Source organism: Diplotaxodon limnothrissa, linkage group LG7, assembly GCF_057381915.1.
Source record: "Diplotaxodon limnothrissa isolate DT_005_m linkage group LG7, D_limnothrissa_male_GT1.1, whole genome shotgun sequence".
Classification (NCBI taxonomy): Eukaryota; Metazoa; Chordata; class Actinopteri; order Cichliformes; family Cichlidae; genus Diplotaxodon; species Diplotaxodon limnothrissa.
Genome location: NC_140602.1, coordinates 26,749,179 through 26,773,727, shown reverse-complemented (window position 1 = coordinate 26,773,727; position 24,549 = coordinate 26,749,179). Strand labels below are relative to the sequence as shown.

The 24,549-nt window shown below is 48.3% G+C and overlaps 1 protein-coding gene across 3 annotated transcripts in view; it reads left to right on the top strand.

Moving 5' to 3' along the window:
* The first annotated feature begins 4,763 nt into the window (after positions 1 to 4,763).
* agbl1 (AGBL carboxypeptidase 1) overlaps positions 4,764 to 24,549 on the top strand; it is a 94,363-nt gene continuing 74,577 nt past the window's right edge. For all 3 annotated transcript variants that reach the window (XM_085359489.1, XM_085359488.1, XM_085359487.1), the window contains exons 1-2: positions 4,764 to 5,010; positions 23,560 to 23,633. In XM_085359489.1, the coding sequence (XP_085215615.1) occupies positions 4,929 to 5,010; positions 23,560 to 23,633 (156 nt within the window). In that variant the 5' untranslated portion in view covers positions 4,764 to 4,928. The remainder of the gene's footprint in view (positions 5,011 to 23,559; positions 23,634 to 24,549) is intronic.

The window sequence follows — 24,549 nt, the reverse complement described above, 5'->3', positions numbered from 1 at the left end:
ATAAAGACATGCTGTGGAAGAGAGACAGAAGTTAATAACAGATATGATTCAATGCAGAGAGGTCTATTAATACATAGTGAGTGAGAAAGGTGACTGGAAAGGAAAAACTCAATGCATCATGGGAATCCCCCGGCAGCCTACGTCTATTGCAGCATAACTAAGGGAGGATTCAGGGTCACCTGGTCCAGCCCTAACTATATGCTTTAGCAAAAAGGAAAGTTTTAAGCCTAATCTTAAAAGTAGAGATAGTGTCTGTCTCCCGAATCCAAACTGGAAGCTGGTTCCACAGAAGAGGGGCCTGAAAACTGAAGGCTCTCCCTCCCATTCTACTTTTAAATACTCTAGGAACAACAAGTAGGCCTGCAGAGCAAGAGCGAAGTGCTCTAATAGGGTGATATGGTACTACAAGGTCATTAAGATAAGATGGGGCCTGATTATTTAAGACCTTGTATGTGAGGAGCAGGATTTTGAATTCAATTCTGGACTTAACAGGAAGCCAATGAAGGGAAGCCAAAACAGGAGAAATATGCTCTCTCTTTCTAGTCCCTGTCAGTACTCTTGCTGCAGCATTTTGGATTAACTGACGGCTTTTCAGTGAGTTTTTAGGACATCCTGATAATAATGAATTACAGTCGTCCAGCCTGGAAGTAATAAATGCATGAACTAGTTTTTCAGCGTCACTCTGAGACAGGATGTTTCTAATTTTAGAGATGTTGCGCAAATGGAAGAAAGCAGTCTTACATATTTGTTTAATATGTGCGTTGAAGGACATATCCTGGTCACAAATGACTCCAAGGTTCCTCACAGCGTTACTGGAGGCCAAGGTAATGCCGTCCAGAGTAAGTATCTGGTTAGACACCATATTTCTAAGATTTTCAGGGCCGAGTACAATAACCTCAGTTTTATCTGAATTAAGAAGCAGAAAGTTAGCGGCCATCCAGGTCTTTATGTCTTTAAGACCTTCCTGCAGTTTAACTAATTGGTGTGTGTTATCTGGCTTCATGGACAGATAGAGCTGGGTGTCATCAGCATAGCAGTGAAAATGTATGCTATGTCTTCTAATGATGCTGCCTAAGGGAAGCATGTATAATGTAAACAGAATTGGTCCTAGCACTGAACCCTGTGGAACTCCATAATTAACCTCAGTGTGTGAAGAGGACTCTCCATTTACATGCACAAATTGGAGTCTATTAGATAGATATGATACAAACCACTGCAGTGCAATACCTGTAATACCTACAGCATGTTCTAATCGCTCTAATAGGATATTATGGTCAACAGTATCGAATGCTGCACTAAGGTCTAGCAGGACAAGCACAGAGATGAGTCCACTGTCAGAGGCCATAAGAAGATCATTTGTAACTAGAGCTGGGCGATATATCGAGTTTTTAAAAAATATCGATATATTTTTATACGAGATATAAGATGTGACAATATCCTTTATATCGATATAGTCTATGTTACGTTATAATTATACTTGTGGAGCCGCAAGTTTCCCTCTCTTTCGTCCACTTTCGTCTTTTCGCAACGTTACTCGGACTCGCCTCTCCTTCACTGAACACAACTCCCCCTCCTCCCCCATCGCTTCACCTGCAGGAAGCGACAAGATGGACACGGCAAATCTCCGTTAACGAGTTACTGGACGGCTAGCTAACCACGCTAACGAGCTAACCACGCTAATGCCATGCAGCCCAGAGGTGCTGCACGGACTAAAATCCTTTCATTTTCTCAAATGTTGACAGCGCGCCTTATGTATGAATTCGGGTTGTGCTTGATGGCCGCGAACCGATTTTATGTAGAACACGGCGCTCAGCAATCTGTCAAAAAATGTTTTAGTACGACTTTGGTAAGCTACGGAGCTGCACCGCTTGATGGTTTGTTGGAGCATTACGGCTGAGCCTTGCGGAGTGATACGTACTGTGCTTCAACGTAATATTACCTTACTGTGTATAAGGACCATAAATGGCACTTGTTAAGAGACATGGTTGCGAAGCAGATTTCAAACTCCAGGCTGTCAGTCACGCAGTACAAGTTGGGAACAGAGCAGCTGTGAAATCTGTCTTTGTTATTGTGCTCAGCGTCTTTTAGTTTACATTTTGACTGCACAATTGTGAGCTTTTTGTTATGCAGAAAAACAACATTGTTTTCTTTTATTTATGGAGCATTATTATTTAATAAATGCTCATAATTTATTTTTGAGTAAATTTTATGTACATCTATGCTCTATGTTAATAAAAGTGCCTGTGTGACATCTGGGACACAGCTTTGACTAAGAACTCTCTTTTTGTTCTTACTTTATGGCTTTAAAAAATATATCGAGATATATATCTTATATCGCCATCCAGCTAAAAAATATCGAGATATAAATTTTGGGTCATATCGCCCAGCCCTATTTGTAACCTTCACTAAAGCTGTTTCTGTGCTGTGATGAGCTCTGAAACCTGACTGAAACTCTTCAAATAAACCATTCCTCTGCACAATGTGTTGGTCCTTTTGTGTTTACACACACTTTTTCAAATAGATGCACGTAAAACACAGCAAAAAATAAATAAAATCAAAGACTCAGCGGCCCTGTTGCTCTATTTTCACCTGTATAGCAAGAGTGGGGCAGGCGGAAATTTGCCCTGGTGCAGGTGTGTCGTAGCGGTCAGTGGAAGGATCAGGCAGTTTCTCTGTGAATTTCACATTCCCGTGGCAGCTGTCGGTGCTTGCTTGGAAGTTTAGGGGGTTTTTTGCTGTAAAAAGAAGTTTTCTTCCCATGCAGTGAACAGCGGACGCTAATGTTTTTGTCACCTTTTACTGAATCAAACTCAAAGTAAGGTCAGTACTTCCACTCTTTAAAAGCTGCACGGTCATACTCTCTCCCGCACTCGATATATTATCCATTGTTGATCTGCACACAGCTGTTGCCACGAAAGTCACACTCGCTTACGTCACTGTCATGGAACACTCTCGCAAAAAAATCACGGTTTTAGTAACGCAGTAATGCAGCGTGCTTACGGGAAAGTAACAGTAATCAAATTACCTTTTTTGCAATAGTAATCCCTTACTTTACACGTTACTTGAAAAAGTAATCAGATTACAGTAACACATTACTTGTAATGCTCTCAAGGCTTTTTAGGGAGTTTTTAGGGCATCCTGATAATAACGAATTACAGTACAGTGGTCCCTCGTTTATCGCGGCAGTTACGTTCTAAAAAATAACTTGCAATAGGTGAAGTCCGCGAAGTATCCAACTTTATTTTTTACAATTATTATATATGTTTTAAGGCTGTAAAACCCCTCACTGCACACTTTATACAGTTTTCTCAGACAGGCAAGAACATTTTCACACTTTTCTCTCTTGTTTAAACACTCTCAAAGTTCAAAACTTCGTAGAAAAATAAGTCCAGTATTATAGAATGAAACCAAAGGCGCCTGCGGTTGCCTTTGACGATGCAAAATGTTTCGTCGACATTGTTGTTGTTTGTTGGGGAGAAAAATTACAAACATACAGTACAGCACTTCAGAGTCGCACTGCTAACGATCGAAGATTTATGTAAATTTGAAAAGCTGAATGCATTCTGTACTGTACAGGAGACACGCCACGAGATTGATTCACAATGGTCTACAGCCAATCAGGACGCAGAACACAATGCGATGTACAAAAAAAAAAAAAAAGCATGCAAAATTGCACAAAAAAATCCGTGAAACAGCGAGAAGGGAGACCGCGTTTTAGCGAGGGACCACTGTAGTCCAGCCTAGAAATAATAAACATACGAACTAGTTTTTCAGCATCACTGAAGGATGTTTCTAATGTTAGAGATATTGTGCATAGAAGAAATGCACAAGGGAAGAAAGTCCTACAAATTTATTTAATGTGCGCCCTGAAGTACATATCCTGATCACAAATGACTCCAAGAAATCTCACAGTGTTACTGTAGGCCAAGGTAATGCCATCCTGGGTAAGACTGCTCACTCAAAGCTGCAGAGAAACACAACAGAAAGAAAGAAGTCAGAGAAGGAACTTGAGTGAAAGACCGGAAATGATGGGCTTATATAAGGGAACAAACAAGGGAACGAGTAAGAAAATATCATGCTGAAAAGAAGCAACAAATTCAGCTTGAACAACCTTTAACCCTAAAGCCTGGTGTAAAAAATATAACCACAGAAAAATGAGGAACAGACCAAGTAAGACATGCAATCCTAAAAGCCCAGAAGGTAAAGGCTACAATCCTGAAATCTAATGTTGAGAGTGTGAGATCAATTAAAACGCCTTTGGAAGAAAAACCTTGAAAGCTCTAGCAACAAATTTATCCAAGGGTCTTGAATGGTTTGAATGAAAAGCGTGCAGCATGTATAGGAAATTTTATTCAAATGTCTAGAAATAATGATAAAAAAAAGTAAAGCAAAAATGTATACACACACACACACACACACACACACACACACACACACACACACATATATATATGTAATGATCATCTCCCCACCTCTCTCCAGAGACAGAGGTGTCAGTCACGCACTCAGTGTGAGTGTGGAAAATCAGCATGTATAAGTAATGCAGGTACAAACACATGTGCACACACACACACACACACACACACACTATATAAATTCACCCCACCTGTCCTCTTGCACATACTGGTGTGTTGTTTCACATTTAGGCTACTAACCAACAGCAGTCAAAAGACAGAAGGGCACAAGGGCACCCAATCAGGCGCTTATGAGTGCTACAACTCCACACCCTCTACCTCCAGTAGTGCACACCACACTAAGTTTCCTTCACACTAACACCAAGTCAGAGGAGAAAACAAGAAAGGAAGGGAAAGAATCTCTTTTTATTTCCCATCTTTTCATTTAGATCCCAGCGTATGTGGATTAGACTGACAAATAAATAACCAGACAAACAGGGCAGCTGTTAACAGAAATCAGTGGAAGCAGTTACAATGTCTGTTTATGGCCAGAATCACTTTACTTGGAATGGTACTCTGAGAGATCTGCATGGCAGCTATACAGGCTTCTGCACAGGTAGGTAAGACTAAGTGTGTTTGTGTACATGTGTATCAGTCACATGTATTTTCATTTGAAATTAAGAATACCTTTAAAAAAAAAAGCCATAGACAGTAAAGTTATGAGGAATAGCTTTTATTTATCAATGGACTTCATGCAAACTGCAGTAAAGAGAAAGTCTTCTGTTACTCCTCTGAGGTTGAAATCAAAACTTGTGGGGTCCATACCATTTATTGGATGTTCTTGTGTCCTTCTGGTGATTCTCTGGGGCTCTTTAAAATGCAGTAAAATGAATCTAGGATTAAATGAAACTTTCTCATGCATATGCAAACATACAGATTGCATGTCTATGCTTACTCTCCTGATGAGAACACGGACAGGGGGTGGGGGCGGGGGTGGAGTTGACTTGGCAGCCTGTGTAAGGTTGGCATGAGTGCCTGTATGCTTGTACACATCAAGACCAAGCAGAATTCTGACTTGGCATTACTTGCAAGAGCATTCAGTTGCAGTTGACACATTTAATTGTGGTGTACTGTAAGGCTTGGAATTCATTACACATCCATTTATGCATAAAATACTTTTTTTCCACAGACAAATCTCAGTTTCCTCAGTTTCCTTACTTATAAACATTTGAACCAGACCACCAGTGCATTGATATGACTTCTGCTGTGATTGGGTACTCAATAAATAAATAATTTAAATCTAATCTCTTGTTTGTTACTATCACTTATTCTGAAAGAAGTAGTCATACTAACAAACTGCAGCTGTGAGTGTCAAAATGCAAAGAATGCCAGTTATGAAAAGCAACTTTTGCTTCTGTAGTCATGGAAAGGTTGCTTGAAAATATCTAGTGCCTCCAGTGCTAGTCAGACTGGAGTGCTATCTCTGCTATGTGGCTGTTATGTGCTCAATGTTACTGTGCATGCTGTGTCAACTCTCCACAGTAATAAGATGTCAGATCAGAGGCATAACAGAGAGGAGCAAAGTAGCATCCAGTGGGCTAATGACACATAAGTGATTTGAGTATGCTATAGGGTAGTCAAGGAAACTGTCACTCTTATTTATGGTTTAATGTCTTGGTAACGATAACATACTGTTTACTTGATAACAGTCTGAATTTACTGTTTGATATTTCTTTTTATGATCTCAGATCCCTGTGTACATTATAAGTTATCTAAAATCATATGAATTATGTCAGTGACTCATACACTTCTTTCTAGTTAGCAGTTAGTGAATGCAGTTCACCAGATTTTAGAAACCAACAGTGTCAATGAGAGTCTTGTAAAACTACAACTGAAGATGAATCCACTCAGCACACATCCTTAATTCTTATAGATGCAGAACATGAGTCAATAAACATGAGTAAATGTTAACTTGCAAAATAAGGGGCTTTGAGACAATTGTTGTTGTGTTTTAGTGCTGTAGAAATAAAGTTGAATTTAACTGAATGAGTCCATTCAACTGAGGGGAGGCCTTGCAATAGTTTTTGTTCGTTTTCTGTCATGGATCACTAGTAGACTTAACAGAAGATGAAAGAAAAGTCTGGAAAGGTTTAGGGCTGAACAACTACTAACTTGTTCGGCAATTTGAACTACAATAGCTCATTTGTTGAACTGGACCACATGGACTAGCCTTCGCTCGCTAAATGTGTTGGTGAGCCTTGGCCACCAATGATCTTATCACTGGTTTGCCACTTTTCCTTCCTTGGACTACTTTTGATGGATATTATACCACAACTGTAGTTCTGGAGATGCTCTGATACAATCATTTAGTCCAGCGGTCCCCAACCTTTTTTGCACCACGGTGTCACGGTCCTGGGTCTCCTGACCCAGCGTTTTTAGTTCTTTGTGATTTTCGTATTATTGTACTTGTGTGATTTATTCTATGGCTTCTAGTTTTGATCCCTTGCCCTTCATGTCTCCCTGTGTGCCCCTCTATGTATTTATGAGCCCTCGTCCCCTTTCGTGTTTATTCCGTGTCTCCCCTGCCTGTTACGTTGGTGTTCTACTCGTGCTCTCTCTCCCCCTGCACTTCCTGTTCCACCTCTCCCGTCAGTGTTCAGTTCACCCCCGCCCTGTCTCGTTATGATTATCAGTGTCACCTGTGTTCCCCGTGTGTTCCCACTTCCCTCGTTAACCCTCTGTGTATTTCTGTCTGCGTCTCCCTCTGTTCAGTGTGACGTCGTCCCTCATGCCGTGTGTGGATCTCCCTGTGTCTCTCTAGTTTGTGGTTTCCCAGTTCAGTTTAGTTTTGTATTTCCTATGTTCGGCCATTCCAGCATTAAAGCTGTGATTTTGAGTTCATCCCCGTGTCTGTGAGTTTTGCGTTTGGGTCCTCCTCCTGCCTGCCACACAGCCGAGCCTTGACAGTACGACGTCACCAGTTATGGACCCAGCAACTCACAACCCCTCCGCTGAGCTCCGGGAGGATTTGATCTATACGGTGGAGTACCACTGTCAGGAGTGGGAGGCGCTGCCAGGAGACGAACACCGGGAGGTCGTAGCCGCCCGTCTACAGCGGATGGTGTCCGGACTCCCGTGGCTGTTCGGCGCGCTGCACCCCCACATCCGGGACTTCCTTGTTTCCACCGTAGGCGTCCGCCCGGAGCTGCCTCTCCAGTGTGAGGGGTCGGAGGACGTTCAGCCCGGTCCGCTGGAGGATTCGCGGCCCGGCTCATCTCCTCCCCCCTCTCGGCGAAAACGGCGCTCACGCCGCCGCCGCCCTAACGTTTCTGAGCAAACTCCGGTGGTGAGTGACACTAACTGTTTCTTCCATGCCACTTCCAAGTCGGACCAACTCGGACAATATTCTGCTCTCCAACCTATATATTTAGAAACCGTTTGTGTGGATGCTCCTTCGGACCCAGGAGTTAAGACTGTTTCATCTGGAACTGTTTATTCTGGAGCTATGTTTATTCAGTCAGCTGCCCGTCCGCTTTCAGCTCAGTCCCCTGCTCAGCAGCCGTCTGTAGCTCAGTCTCCAATGTCACCTGCTCAGCAGCCACCTGTAGCTCAGTGTCCTGTGTTTCCTGCTCAGAAGCCGCCTGTAGCCCAGACACCAACTCCACCACCACCATTTTCGCCCCAAGCTCTGTTAGCCGCCCGGCCCGAAGCTCTGTTAGCCGCCCGGCCCGAAGCTCTGTTAGCCGCCCGGCCCGAAGCTCTGTTAGCCGCCCGGCCCGAAGCTCTGTTAGCCGCCCGGCCCGAAGCTCAGTCGCCACCTCCACCACATTCAGCCTCGCTTCCCATAGCACAGTCACATCCACAGCCTGACTTACTACAAACCTTATTTCAATCCTTAGCCCAGTCAATAGCTCAGTTGGTAGAGGAATCATCAGCCTTATCGACAGCTCAGTTAGCTCCCTCGCAGCCCTTCACAGCTCAGTTAGCTCCCTCGCAGCCACCCTCAGTGCAGTCCCCAGTGCAGTCCCCAGTGCAGTCCCCAGTGCAGTCCCCAGTGCAGTCCCCTTTAGCACAGTCACCCACTCAACCACCAGCACCACAACCATCACTACCTCTAGTTCATTCCCCTGTGAAGTCATTAACTCCACCACCTACTCCACTCTCACCACCACCGTTACTACAGACATCAGTTCAGTCCCCTGTGCAGTCATTTACTTCTCCACCGTTAGCAGCTCAGGTCCCCGTGTGTCCAGCAGCTCAGGTCCCCGTGTGTCCAGCAGCTCAGGTCCCCGTGTGTCCAGCAGCTCAGGTCCCCGTGTGTCCAGCAGCTCAGGTCCCCGTGTGTCCAGCAGCTCAGGTCCCCGTGTGTCCAGCAGCTCAGGTCCCCGTGTGTCCAGCAGCTCAGGTCCCCGTGTGTCCAGCAGCTCAGGTCCCCGTGTGTCCAGCAGCTCAGGTCCCCGTGTGTCCAGCAGCTCAGCTCGCACCTGAACCTTTGGCCCAGTTCCCCGTAGCAGTGCGGTTTTCTAGCCAGCTTAACATTGAGCCCGGGGTCCTAATCCTCTCTGGCTCTACATCAGCTCCTGCTGGAAGCTCGGATGAGCTCATCCAGGACTCCGCGGCTCCCACGCCGCCATCTACCTCGTCCGCTGGGGGTTCCAGTGAGCCCGGCCAGCACCTCCCTGTCTCCGCTGGAGGGTCCGAGAGGCCCGTTCAGCCTCCTGTCTCCGCTGGAGGGTCCGAGAGGCCCGTTCAGCCTCCTGTCTCCGCTGGAGGGTCCGAGAGGCCCGTTCAGCCTCCTGTCTCCGCTGGAGGGTCCGAGGGGCCCGTTCAGCCTCCTGTCTCCGCTGGAGGGTCCGAGGGGCCCGTTCAGCCTCCTGTCTCCGCTGGAGGGTCCGAGGGGCCCGTTCAGCCTCCTGTCTCCGCTGGAGGGTCCGAGGGGCCCGTTCAGCCTCCTGTCTCCGCTGGAGGGTCCGAGGGGCCCGTTCAGCCTCCTGTCTCCGCTGGAGGGTCCGAGGGGCCCGTTCAGCCTCACGCCGCATCAGCTGGAGGGCCCGAGGAGCCTGTCCAGCCGCCATCTGCGACCGCCTCGTCTGGCCCGGCCTCAGCCTCTGCGTCCTCGCCTGGCCCGGCCTCAGCCTCTGCGTCCTCGCCTGGCCCGGCCTCAGCCTCTGCGTCCTCGCCTGGCCCGGCCTCAGCCTCTGCGTCCTCGCCTGGCCCGGCCTCAGCCTCTGCGTCCTCGCCTGGCCCGGCCTCAGCCTCTGCGTCCTCGCCTGGCCCGGCCTCAGCCTCTGCGTCCTCGCCTGGCCCGGCCTCAGCCTCTGCGTCCTCGCCTGGCCCGGCCTCAGCCTCTGCGTCCTCGCCTGGCCCGGCCTCAGCCTCTGCGTCCTCGCCTGGCCCGGCCTCAGCCTCTGCGTCCTCGCCTGGCCCGGCCTCAGCCTCTGCGTCCTCGCCTGGCCCGGCCTCAGCCTCTGCGTCCTCGCCTGGCCCGGCCTCAGCCTCTGCGTCCTCGCCTGGCCCGGCCTCAGCCTCTGCGTCCTCGCCTGGCCCGGCCTCAGCCTCTGCGTCCTCGCCTGGCCCGGCCTCTTCAGAGCCTTCGTCTGCCGCAGCCTCCTCTTCAGAGCCTTCGTCTGCCGCAGCCTCCTCTTCAGAGCCTTCGTCTGCCGCAGCCTCCTCTTCAGAGCCTTCGTCTGCCGCAGCCTCCTCTTCAGAGCCTTCGTCTGCCGCAGCCTCCTCTTCAGAGCCTTCGTCTGCCGCAGCCTCCTCTTCAGAGCCTTCGTCTGCCGCAGCCTCCTCTTCAGAGCCTTCGTCTGCCGTAGCCTCCTCTTCAGCTGCCTCGTCTGGTCCAGCATCCTCATCAGCTGCCTCGTCTGGTCCAGCATCCTCATCAGCTGCCTCGTCTGGTCCAGCATCCTCATCAGCTGCCTCGTCTGGTCCAGCATCCTCATCAGCTGCCTCGTCTGGTCCAGCATCCTCATCAGCTGCCTCGTCTGGCCCTGCGCCCACCGGGCCATGGCCGGCACGCCTGGGACTGGAGGGCCGCCGCTGCCTTCCGCGCGGTCGGCCTCCTGAACTGCTCCGTCGTCTCCTTCGCCGCCGCCGCTGCCTTCCGCGCGGTCGGCCTCCTGAACTGCTCCGTCGTCTCCTTCGCCGCCGCCGCTGCCTTCCGCGCGGTCGGCCTCCTGAACTGCTCCGTCGTCTCCTTCGCCGCCGCCGCTGCCTTCCGCGCGGTCGGCCTCCTGAACTGCTCCGTCGTCTCCTTCGCCGCCGCCGTTGCCTTGCGCACGGCCGGCCTCCTGAACTGTTTCCGCGTCGCCGCCGTTGCCTTGCGCACGGCCGGCCTCCTGAACTGTTTCCGCGTCGCCGCCGTTGCCTTGCGCACGGCCGGCCTCCTGAACTGTTTCCGCGTCGCCGCCGTTGCCTTGCGCACGGTCGGCCTCCTGAACTGTTTCCGCGTCTCCGCCGTTGCCTTCCGCACGGTCGGCCCCCTGAACTGCTCTGTGTTTTGGGTTGTTTTCTTGGGCTCCGGTGTTTTCTGTGCTCTTTGTTTTCTGTTCCGAGCCCTCCGTCCTGGGCCCCCGCCGCCCGCCCTGGGTTGTTTTCTGTTTGGTTTTGTTTTTCTGTGTTTGGGCTGTCTGGAGCCAGCCCTTGGGGGGGGGGGTACTGTCACGGTCCTGGGTCTCCTGACCCAGCGTTTTTAGTTCTTTGTGATTTTCGTATTATTGTACTTGTGTGATTTATTCTATGGCTTCTAGTTTTGATCCCTTGCCCTTCATGTCTCCCTGTGTGCCCCTCTATGTATTTATGAGCCCTCGTCCCCTTTCGTGTTTATTCCGTGTCTCCCCTGCCTGTTACGTTGGTGTTCTACTCGTGCTCTCTCTCCCCCTGCACTTCCTGTTCCACCTCTCCCGTCAGTGTTCAGTTCACCCCCGCCCTGTCTCGTTATGATTATCAGTGTCACCTGTGTTCCCCGTGTGTTCCCACTTCCCTCGTTAACCCTCTGTGTATTTCTGTCTGCGTCTCCCTCTGTTCAGTGTGACGTCGTCCCTCATGCCGTGTGTGGATCTCCCTGTGTCTCTCTAGTTTGTGGTTTCCCAGTTCAGTTTAGTTTTGTATTTCCTATGTTCGGCCATTCCAGCATTAAAGCTGTGATTTTGAGTTCATCCCCGTGTCTGTGAGTTTTGCGTTTGGGTCCTCCTCCTGCCTGCCACACAGCCGAGCCTTGACACACGGACTGGTTTATGCCCGACAATATTTTCACGGACCGGCCTTTAAGGTGTCGTGGATACATACAACAAAATAAAACTAGTACCGGTACCGAAAAAAAGAAGATTTATTCATAACACACGTGAAAAGACCCAGGAAAACCGAGTAAACGATAAAAACGATAACAAAATAACGCTGAAAACCGATAAAAACCCTGAAAACCATACATTTCACACCTGAGCCTCAACTCTCGCGGCCCGGTACCAAACGACTCACGGACCGGTACCGGTCCGAGGCCCGGGGGTTGGGGACCGCTGATCTAGTCATCACAAGTTAGCCTTCTCAAAATCACTCAAATCCTTAAGCTTGTCTATTTTTCCTGCTTCTAATACGTCAACTTTGAGGACAAATTGTTTACTTGCTCCCTAATGTATCCCATCCACTCAAAGGTGCTGAAATTTTATGCCTGTATATGTATATATATGTTTCCCACTCATCCTGCAAACGGTCTTTGTTGGTCCTTTAAAGACTTGAGGTCCTCTACCAGATGCCTGGGAGCTGAGAGCATAGTATCTTTGTTGTTCATAGGACAGAGATCGATCGATAGATGTCGTTCCTGAGATCTGCTGGAGCCACTTGCCCAGTTTGGGGGTCACTGCTCTGAGTGCCACAGAAACATTGTTGTCTTCACCCTCTACATCTTCTCGAGCTCCTCTCTCAGCCCTCCTCTTTAAAAAAATTCTTTCACTGTACAACTACACCTACCACTATGGCTGTCTTCATTTTACCATGAAATTTTGAGATACTGTCCAGTAATGGACAGTGTGAATAGAAAAGTGCTATGGTAATGCAGATACACTGAAGGAGAATATTGTTTTTAAATAACATTTCATTTACTATTATGTGAAATAAGGCTGTGTAAATGCATATCTGTCCTTTTGCTTCTCCCTTGCTCTGTCTATCAGTCTGGATCATCTAGCCCGTGTGGATAAGGGTGGTGATTTATAGGTACATTCAATCGGAAAGGGCCTCCTTTGCTTCAAGTTTCCATTGCAGTGTGATTTACATCTGGGGGGAGGGGGCAGGGGCTTTAAAACTGGCATGCTTCAGATGCCGTGGGACTGTGGAACTGTTGAATCATGAGTAAATAAATAAGTCTGACAGTCCACTATCAGCCCCTAGAGGCTGAAGGGCTCAATGCCATGTGCCAATAATGTGCCAATACAGTGCAAAGCAGCTACCTGAACTGTACTCCCAGAGAGGCTGATTATCTTGTTGATAGTTTTACATCTTTTCTGCATACGACTCTGATACTGCAGCTCCTCTGAAAAGAAAGACACACATCAGAAGTATTTCAGTCCCTGGTGTAACTCTAAAATGCACATCTTACAAAATTGTTGCTATAGTTGTTACACCATAAAAAAGCCCTCTGTAAAGCTAGAACATCTTACGATTCATCACTAATTGAAGAAAAGAACAACCGCCCTAGGTTTTTCTTCAGAGAAAAATTCAGCACTCTGTCAAGAGTCTGTGAAGGTTCTCAGTGTTCCAGGTCATCGTAGTCAAAGGAGCTCGGAAAGAAAAGCGCCTGGACTTCTTTAAGTTGCTTGAAGACGTTTCACCTCTCATCCGAGAAGCTTCTTCAGTTCTAAGGTCAAATGGTGGAGAGTCCAAGATTTAAACCCAGTGGGAGTTTCCCCCCAAAGAGGGACAAAAGGACCCCCTGATGATCCTCTAATCGCCTGAGCCAAGGTGTGAAACTGGGTGTGGGTCACAATCAGCCAGGGTTTCGGGTGAGCTCATTGAGAAACCAGGCCCCACCCTATCATGTGATTTCCTGAGGTGAGATGGCCCAGGATGTGAGTGGGCGTTAAGGCGTCTGGGGAGGGATCTCAAAACTGGATTATAGATGGCAGACAGTTGGTGTCGTAAACCACCGCCTCTGTTCAAAGATGGTCGCTCACAGTGGACATAGATGGCTTCTTTCACTCCTCTTTCAAACCATCTGTCCTCTCTGTCCAAAATGTGAACATTGGCATCCTTAAAAGAGTGACCTTTGTCCTTTAGATGCAGATGAACTGCTGAGTCTTGTCCCGTGGAGGTGGCTCTTCTATGTTGTGCCATGCGCTTGTGAAGTGGCTGTTTGGTCTCTCCAGTGTAGAGGTCTAGGCATTCCTCGCTGCACTGTACAGCATACACCACGTTGTTAAGTTTGTGTGTTAAAGTGAATTGTTAAGTGTTGTCATTTTTATGCTTACCTCCTCTACATTGTTTCAAACTCTGTGATCAAGGAATTCCTTTGTCCGCCTCCCCAGCCTCTTGAGGTTCTGGGGGGAGGCTGTAGTGTTTTATCACAAGCACATCCCTTGTGAAGGTTTGTTTGATGCTTGGTAAGCTTCCTGCCCTTTTTATGGCTTCACTGTGTTGTGTATGGTGAACCAATACAGGAATTGAGCCATATATTGAGTGTGGGGGAGATTACCTTTTTATGACCAAGGATGTTGTTAGAAACAAATGTGATCAGGAAGTCACGCACATAGACACACACACACACACACACACACACACACACACACACACACACACACACACACACACACACACACACAGTGCCTTGTCCTTGTAACCAAGGGGAGTTTTACGAGGGGAGGTGCTTGTGTAAACTATTGTTTATTGTAACAGTTTTTTCAATAAAAGGCAGCAAGCGGAGGCTGCAGTCGGGGTCATTTGTGATATTATTCGAAGTGCGTTCCTGAGATAGCGACCGATGCCTCCCTTGCGCAAGTAAATCGATTGATTGCTGTTACCTTGTTTTTTCCTTCACGGGAATAAGTCTCTGAGTCAGCGGGGTCTGAGTTTAGACTCCACATTGTGTTTAGGAATCTAAGGAGCTTGGAAAGAAAAGCATCTGGACTTCTTTAAGTTGCTTGAAGACATTTCACCTCTCATCCGAGAAGCTTCTTCAGTTCTAAGGTCAAATGGTGTTAAGTCCCCTCTTAGGGGCTGGGGATGCTTTCCCTAGCCTGGGATGCTAATTGGGGATGGGGCTTGTGGGGTGCGTCAGGTGACCTAGGTGCTGTGCGACTCACACCTGTGTGTCATGGTGGGATCTGGCCCTTTTGGGGCTTGGGGAGGGGATGGATTGGGCTGATCATGATTGCTTCTGCCAGACATGAGGTGACCTTGATGCAATTTGCGTTTATATGTCTGGCAGGCATTGTTCCTGTCATGGATCGCTGTGTGGCAAGCAGGAGGAGGACCCAAATGCAAAACTCACAGACACGGGGATGAACTCGAGAAACACAGCTTTAATGCTGGCACGGCAGAACACAGGAAATACAAAACTAAACTGGGGGAAAAGTAAACTAACACTCGCAGGTAGACACAGGAAGATCCACACAACATGAGGGAGAACGCGACGCCGAACAGAGGGAGACTCAGACAGAAATACACAGAGGGTAAACGAGGAAAGTGGGCACACACGGGGAACACAGGTGACACTGATAATCATAACGAGACAGGGCAGGGTGAACTGAACATGACATGTACAGGCACAGAGGTTCAGACAGGAGGAGAGAGAGCACGGGGAAACACAGACGTAACGGGCTGGGGAAACATGAAACAACCACAAAGGGAGACGAGGGCTCATAAATACATAGAGGGCACACAGGGGGGAGAGAGCCATGAAGGGAAAACACTTAGGGAACAACACAACAGGGCAACTCAGAAAACATGGCCTAAATAAGGAACAATACAAAAATACATGAAAACTAAGAATACTGGGCCCACATGGCCCAGGACCATGACACCACCCCCCCCCTAAAGGGCTGGCTCCCGACAGCCCAAACCCGAGAAACAAAAACAAAAACAGAAAACAACCCACCCAGGGCGGGAGGCGGGGGACCAGGACGGAGGGACCAGAACGGGAAACAAAATAGACAACAGAAAACACGGGAGCACATGACCATAGTCAAAATAAAGTTCAGGGGGCCGACCCAGAGCCCACAGGCACAAGAGTTCACGGGTCACACGGTCGGGGGGCCGACCAGGCGGGTGGCACAGGTGGCAGAGTTGGTCCGGAGGCCGGCCGCGCGGAAGGCAGCGGCGGCGGCGAAGGAGACGACGGAGCAGTTCAGGGGGCCGGCCGCGCGGAAGGCAGCGGCGGCGGCGAAGGAGACGACGGAGCAGTTCAGGGGGCCGGCCGCGCGGAAGGCAGCGGCGGCGGCTCTCCAGTGTCAGGCGTACTGGCCGAGGCCCGGTGGGCACGGGACCAGTCGAGGTGGGACCGGGCGAAGCACAGGCTGAGGCTGCAGCGGACGAAGACTCTGAGGCTGCAGCGGACGAAGACTCTGAGGCTGCAGCGGACGAAGACTCTGAGGCTGCAGCGGACGAAGGCTCTGAGGCTGCAGCTGACGAAGCACAGGCTGGACCAGGCGTAGCAGAAGGTGGCTGGATGGGCTCCTCGGGCCCTCCAGCTGATGTGGCATGGTGCTGGACGGGCTCCTTGGGCCCTCCAGCTGACGTGGCATGAGGCTGGTGCGGTTCTCCCGAACCCCCAGCTGACGAGGAAGGTTGCTGAACGGGCCCCTCGGACCCTCCAGCGGAGACAGGAGGCTGAACGGGCCCCTCGGACCCTCCAGCGGAGACAGGAGGCTGAACGGGCCCCTCGGACCCTCCAGCGGAGACAGGAGGCTGAACGGGCCCCTCGGACCCTCCAGCTGACGAGGTAGATGGCGGCGTGGGAGCCGCGGAGTCCTGGATGAGCTCATCCGAGCTCCCAGCAGGAGCTGATGCAGAGCCAGAGAGATTTGAGACCCCTGGCTGAATGTTAAGCTGACCAGCGGACCGTACTGCTATCGGGGACTGGGCTACAGGCGGCACTGGAGCTACTGGGGACTGGGCTACAGGCGGCACTGGAGCTACTGGGGCCTGCGCTACAGGCGGCACTGGAGCTACTGGGGCCTGCGCTACAGGCGGCACTGGAGCTACTGGGGCCTGCGCTACAGGCGGCACTGGAGCTACTGGGGCCTGCGCTACAGGCGGCACTGGAGCTACTGGGGCCTGCGCTACAGGCGGCACTGGAGCTACTGGAGACTGAACTGGGGGTGACACTGGAGACTGAACTGGGGGTGACACTGGAGACTGAACTGGGGGTGACACTGGAGACTGAACTGGGGGTGACGGTGGCTGCGAGGGAGCTAACTGGGGTGACGGTGGCTGCGAGGGAGCTAACTGGGGTGACGGTGGCTGCGAGGGAGCTAACTGGGGTGACGGTGGCTGCGAGGGAGCTAACTGGGGTGACGGTGGCTGCGAGGGAGCTAACTGAACTGAGGGTGGCTGCGAGGGAGCTAACTGAACTGAGGGTGGCTGCGAGGGAGCTAACTGAACTGAGGGTGGCTGCGAGGGAGCTAACTGAACTGAGGGTGGCTGCGAGGGAGCTAACTGAACTGAGGGTGGCTGCGAGGGAGCTAACTGAACTGAGGGTGGCGGCGAGGGAGCTAACTGAACTGAGGGTGGCGGCGAGGGAGCTAACTGAGCTGTGAAGGGCTGCGAGGGAGCTAACTGAGTTGTGAGAGGCTGCAGACCCTGGTGGCTCCGAGGGCCCCCGAGAGCCAGGCGTGTTCCCCGAAAGATGTGCTGACAATTGGGGGTAGGCCACGGCTTTCCCCGGAGCTGCTCCTCTACGTGGGTGCAAGCTGCTTGCTGCTGCTCACAGAGACCGGGCTCCATGATTTCCGGAGTTAATGCGGTGCCACGGCGGCGCCGGCGCCGCCCCCTTCTGGTAGCTGGCGCGATGGGCGCTGATGGCACCAATGCAGGGGGTGATGTAGCGGCGATCTCCCGGTCGTCCGCCCACATCCTTGCCAGAAATGAGGCAGGCGAAGTAAAGTCTAAGCGGATTGGAGACGGCGAGCGGCTGGTAGGCTGTGCAGCAGGTGAGAGGTCCTGCTCCGAGATGAGCCAGGGCTTCCACCGGAGCTCGTCCTCCCGATAAGCCCGCAACACCTGCTGCCGCTCCTCCTCACCGAAGTCAACAGCCTCGGGCATCTCCGTGCAGGCAGGCGGTGGCGAAGATGCGGAAGCTGATGAAGTGTGAGCCAATGGTGTGTCCGTGGTGAGCCTCACCGTTCCGACTCTGACCGCCACTGGCTCATGAGGCGGCGGGGCAACGGCGCGATGGCACGGCTCTGGTGAAGGTGCACGCCCACCGGGCCGCTGCTGCTGCGGACGGAGTCGGAGAGCGGAGACGAGAAGGTCGCTGACGAGGGGGTGCAGCGTCTCCCATAACCAGGGGAACACAGACACGCACACCCCTACCTGGCGGGCGAACTCCTCCCGTCCCTCCTCACTGGAACAGTGCAGCCACTTGTCGCATAGCGACTCCACTGTCCGGACAATCTCCAGTCTTTGTGTCGCTGGGTCCATGTTGTGGTCGCGTTCTTCTGTCATGGATCGCTGTGTGGCAAGCAGGAGGAGGACCCAAATGCAAAACTCACAGACACGGGGATGAACTCGAGAAACACAGCTTTAATGCTGGCACGGCAGAACACAGGAAATACAAAACTAAACTGGGGGAAAAGTAAACTAACACTCGCAGGTAGACACAGGAAGATCCACACAACATGAGGGAGAACGCGACGCCGAACAGAGGGAGACTCAGACAGAAATACACAGAGGGTAAACGAGGAAAGTGGGCACACACGGGGAACACAGGTGACACTGATAATCATAACGAGACAGGGCAGGGTGAACTGAACATGACATGTACAGGCACAGAGGTTCAGACAGGAGGAGAGAGAGCACGGGGAAACACAGACGTAACGGGCTGGGGAAACATGAAACAACCACAAAGGGAGACGAGGGCTCATAAATACATAGAGGGCACACAGGGGGGAGAGAGCCATGAAGGGAAAACACTTAGGGAACAACACAACAGGGCAACTCAGAAAACATGGCCTAAATAAGGAACAATACAAAAATACATGAAAACTAAGAATACTGGGCCCACATGGCCCAGGACCATGACAGTTCCATCCCCTCCACTGTCCCACCTCCCTCCAGTTGCTTGCTTTCGCCTCACCAATTTGACTGGACCAGTTGGCAGACATATCGGTGGGACTGGTTGTCCTGTGCCTCACCAATGTGGTTGTGCTGGCTGGTGTCTTTATTATCCTTTGGGTCTGTTCGCTGTCCCTCTGTGCTGTAGGCCTCAGTGGGGGCCTGGAAACTGGTGGAGACTTTCCTGCCTGTGTCTGGCAGAGCACACAGGTATTCAGGGCTTCTTGGTCTTGGTCTTTTGATTGGAGTAATGATATCTTTACAGTATAACTCACCACAATGCTTGTTTTTGTCTTTGTGTCATTGTGGTACATTTTGCTACTGAAGTGATGGTGATAATGTGGAAGATCATAGGCATAACTTAACAAATGGAGGGAACAAAATGATACATCACAAGTATATCAGTTCACTGATGTCTCAACCTGGCATGTTTGGACCCAAAATGCAGAACTGAAGCCAAACTTAATGAACAAACTAACCTTTATTCATGTGAAGTTGGGAACCAAATGTCCAATGAGCAGAAACCAAACATCCATGAATCCAAAAAAGAGAAAACACATGGCGGAGCGGAGACCTCTGGCAGAGACGAAGTAAAACCAGCAGACGAGGAAACTAGGGGTGCAACGATACACAAAATTCACGGTTCGGTTCGATACTTTGGTGTCACGGTTCGATATTTTTTAATTTGTCATTTATTAAAATTATAAATATATATTTTAACTCAAAAGTACAGTTTTTAAATTTAATGTTGCTGAAACAACAAAGTAATAAAAAAATAAATCTATCTGATTGAGAAATCACTCATCTTTGGAAAAGAGAGTTTATTACAGAGAAATGGCTCTTTCCAAAATAAAAGCTATACTATACGCTTCTTCTGGGCTATATTCTCAGCAGCATATTAAACATATCAGGTCCCATAAGGAGAATCATGTGCTAACGGCTGTCTAAATGACTCGGGTAAAGTTTGTACCATGCGTGCTTGTTGTTTTTGTCTGCTTCCACTTGTCTTTGCACTAGGATGATGTCGGAGTAAATGTGCAGTCATATTCATTTTGTTCCCACTAGTGCTGTCAGCGTTAATCTCGTTGAAATGACGTTAACGCCATAACACGGCAAATCTCTGTTAACGACCTACCGCGGATCACCCCGTGCGTGGGGCTGGACGGCCAACACGTTAACGAGCTAACTGCGCTAACACACTAGTTCCCACCAATGTAAATGAGCATTGCGTGGCACATCCGACATACTGTTTTACTGTAGTCCATGACGCGCTTACCTTCAGGGTCATACGTCACATGAAAACCAAAATAGTTCCAAACGCCACATCTGAACTGGGGGGGGGGGGGGGTCAATTTGCCATGTTGCAATAACCGTATGACTGTTCCCACCACTAACACATGACCCTACGCTGTGTTCACTGCATCATTCCATGTTTTGGCACTGATCACCACCTGCACTCATGTATATATCTATCTATCTACTTAGCACTTTTAATTCTTATTCCCATTTTTATTTTCATGTCTATTTAAGCTTAATTTATAACAGTATGTTTGCACTGAAGCACCGCAGCAATTTCCTAATGTTGTAAACCCGCTCAACATTTGGCAATAAAACCCTTTCTGATTCTGATTCTGCAACGAGAGCTTACCTTCTGTCTCGCTAGCTTGCCCTGCGCTCAGTGAATCTGCATTCGACTACTCCGCCTAGGCTGCACTGTCGAGGGCAGATCCACTGAGCGTTCAACACAGACAGCAACGTAAGAGGGAAAGTTGATAAAATGAATTAAAAATTTTGTATTGTTCGATACATATGCGTACCGAACCAAAAGCACTGTATCGAACGGTTCAATATCGATACGAGTATCGTTGCACCCCTAGTGGAAACCTCTGGCAAAGACGAGGCACGGCCAGCAGGTTTGGAAACCTCTGGCAGCTGCTGCTGGGGCATGGGAACCTGGGAGTGGATGCATTCAGCTAGCTCCAGAGCGTGAATCCCTTCCCTGACTTCATGCAGATGTTTAATAAAATCAATAAAGCCTTACTAATTTTGGTCCTGAAGCCAGTCATTTCATCAAGTTTGGGCTGCCGACACCGGCACCCACAGTTTCTGTGTTGCTGCAACATGTTTTGCGTTTAGATGGTACTGTAAGGTTGAAGTGCTTCGGTGGTATGCAAACTCCATTTTGCACAGTTTGCACAAAATCACGCTTTTATCAAGGCTTCCGTCGAGCAGTCTTTTGCAATGAAATTCGCCTCTGATCTATGGCAAGCCATTAAAATGCCGTTTAATTATTCCGAAAACAGAGTTTTTTCTGCCACTCAGATGGGGTGTTCAAGGCGCCAGTCTGTGGCGTAAAAAAATGGTGTTCTGTCGGGACAAACTGCGGGGTTTTTCAGCGTTTTGAATAATTAAACAGCGTTTTTTACGCCATTTCTTAACCAAACGGGTTAGAAAAGTGGCGATTTTTGGCTCTAATGGCTTGCCATACTGATCAGTCCTAGCGCTTTCTTCTGATTCTTCCATTTTTGAAGCCATGTGCATCAGTGTAATCGGTATACCAGGAAATCATGCATTGACAAAAGTTCCCCATTGCTTGGAATGCAAAGTGTGATTAAATGCGTTGATCTTTTTATGCTTTTTTTTTTTTTCAAATTAATTAATCACAATTAATGTATTAAATTCCCACCCCTAATAATTATATAAATGAATCAGTTTGGCACCTGTCATTTAATAGTGATTTTATTCAATTGGAAATATGTAATTTTACTATGACATTTTATTAAGTGGGCAAATAGTGTTTCTTGTTTCTGACCTGTGTGTTATCAGTAATTTATACACTGATTATAATGAGAAAATGAAATAGACTACATACTCATGAGTGTTTTGTTGCATTTTGCTGAACAAGTTTTACCTAGCCATTGCAGTCTTGCAGCAGTAAACACATGTTTTTCTATAATTTTAATTGAAAACTAAATTAGTAAATAAAAAATTAAATGTAATGTTTCTAAATACCATGAAACAGGCTTACTGGGAGAAAATGGAAAAAAAAAAACACCACTGGTTTTACAACAGCAGTAGTGAGTTGTGAGCAGCGTCTATGTGTGCTGCTCTGCTCAAATGAGTTATACATGGAAAGCCAAGACGTGCATATCAGTGTACCAGCCTGCTGTCTGAAGGCATCAGTGAAACTAGACAGCTGGAGCAACACTCAGGGTTCTCCCCTCATTATTGTGGAAATGGAAATGTGCGTGGGTGTGCAACATATAGCTGTGTCAAGCCCGGGGAATCCTCTCTGGGAGAGCAGTATGTCTTTGATTTCACCTGTGGATTAGGAGTTCCTGATGGGAATGTTATGGCATTTTTCAGTTGTTGATGTGATTTTCTTTTATTACCTATGTGTGTGCGCTTGTGCGTGTGTTTGTGAAATAGAGAGAGAGAGAGAGAGAGAGAGAGCAAACGAGTGAGAGACAGTAACAGAGAGACAGAATGACACAAGCTGAAGGGCACAGTGGTTGAGAATGTTCATCCTTAATCCCAACTTTCAACCAGCCAGCTCAAAGCCAGCTCTCCAGCCCATATGAACTTTAAAGCATGTTGACTCTTCTCATGAAGTCATAATGCACATATGTTTGCACACACACAGACACACACTAACAAGATAAGAAAGTAGTGACTGAAACAGAGTAATACATAATATATAGATTCCTTCAGGGTAGACGAGGACAACAGAATGAAACCAATGAAAGCACAGGTGTGGATTTTTTGGGTGGGACACAACAACTCTGACCTGTGAAGCAGTTATGGGCTGTGCTACCTAATTAGTCAGTCAGACGTTTATTCTGGTCAGCGGCTCTTTCTCCACAGTTCTTGGTATCTTCAAATGTAGTGCTGCACCAATGGTACTGCAGCCTGCTCCTCCTGGAAACTGATGTGGTTGCCTAGAAACAATGGTTACAACCCGCCATCCTTTAAAAGCAGTAAATTACTTTCCACATTGTCTTAGAATTTTATTTTTCAGAAGAGCTGTCAAAAACCAAATTGTGAACCCAAAAACCGAAAAGTGCTCTGTGTCTGTCAGTCTCCCTTACTGGCTGCCTTTCTGATTTAATTGTGTGTTTAGCATCACTTTTTTGTAAGTAGAATAAATTTAAAGGTGAATAAATTATTATATGGATCAACAGATGAGTACTTTCATCCTGGGAGTTAGTAAGACTGAGTCAGATAAGCAGCATTGAATACACTGTAGTGTTTTTTCTGGGTTAGAGTACGGTGGTACTGAATATAGTCTGTGCCCTGCAGCTGCCCTGCTGGTCTTGTCAAAGCCTTTTTATAGTGGCAGTCTTCTCAGCACCACAGCACAAATGTTTTCTGGAGCTCTTTATCCTAGAGGGGTAGGATTACACATGCAAAGTCACGTGTGCGCACTTAAACACAATAACACACACATATAATCACTTTTCTATAAAAATACTTTTCTTGTATTTTATGGTAGGAGGAATGTGTTTATTGTTATGTTTTTTGCATGTGTTTTATGATCGTGTAAAACAGACTGAGCAGAAATGACACACACTCTCAGGATGACATTAACTTTACTAATACACATGTCCAGCAATGACACACACACCAGCACGCGTGCCCCCTCCCTGGCCCTGTGAGTGTCACTCCGCTGTGTTTAGACACAGTATCGTTACAGCCTGTGCAGAGAGAAAAGCACACTGATGCTATAAGTGTGTCTGTGTGTGTTTGTTTGAAGTACTGCTTGCATGTTGCTGAGGAGACACTTCGGCTCTCAGACTGTCCAAGTCCTCATTGATGATCCCGTTTCATTTTGTCGTTTGTCTGTTTAAAAGTTTGTTCACCTTTCCTTCACTCTTTTGATTCGTCCATCTGTTGACTGGAACAGGACGAGGTCGACCAAGTATGACGGCCACCTTAAGCTCCTCCAGCGGCTTAGAGGTCCTCCTTTCCACTCTGCAGGTATGTGCTCCTGTATGTGACGTGTTGGTATAAAACACTGAAATAACAAATCAAAACAATTACTTAACTTCCATATTAGCTTTAATGTATGCTGAGCCCCTAATAGTCTGTTAGGGATATAAAAAAAAGGAGAAAAATAAAAGAAAAACTAAAATATGTTTTGCTTTGCCTCAGCTGATTTACTGAGAGGAATATCTGAGGTTTGCGTGTTTGGAATATTAACAAGATATGATTTTTGTACTTTGCGTGTGGTATATTTTGCAGGCTCGCATTGGGTAATTGCTGCATCAAACATGTATCAAATATACATCAAGCTCGATCCACATTCATATGCTGTATCATGTTCACATTATTTGGTTTGTGGTTGACACTGGATCCTTAAAAAGTTGAATGACGTAAAAAAAAATGTCAATAATATTGGACATAAACTTGGGTCCTGCATCAGCATTAAACTAGGATCTTTAAATAAAAGACATGTAACTGCAACACACTCATATGGAGCAGTGATGAAAACCTATCTATCTATCTATCTATCTATCTATCTATCTATCTATCTATCTATCTATCTATCTATCTATCTATCTATCTATCTATCTATCTATCTATCTGTCTGTCTGTCTGTCTGTCTGTCTGTCTGCCTGCCTGCTTGTTAAGGTATTGGTGAAAGGGACCGTGATGGTATGATACAAAACATCCCTGGGGTGCTACAGTTGGATACTGGGGGGTATAGGGGTGGAGAGATTGAAACAGCAGGTGGCATTACTGGCTGAACATCATTCTTTAAAAAGTGGCGGACTAACCTCACATTTTTAATGACAACACATTCTGACTACTGAGTCTGGGCAGTTCTTTCAAATAGTGTTTCATACCCACAGTCCTGAATTTACAGTTCAGTCAGTCTAAACCTAATCCCAGC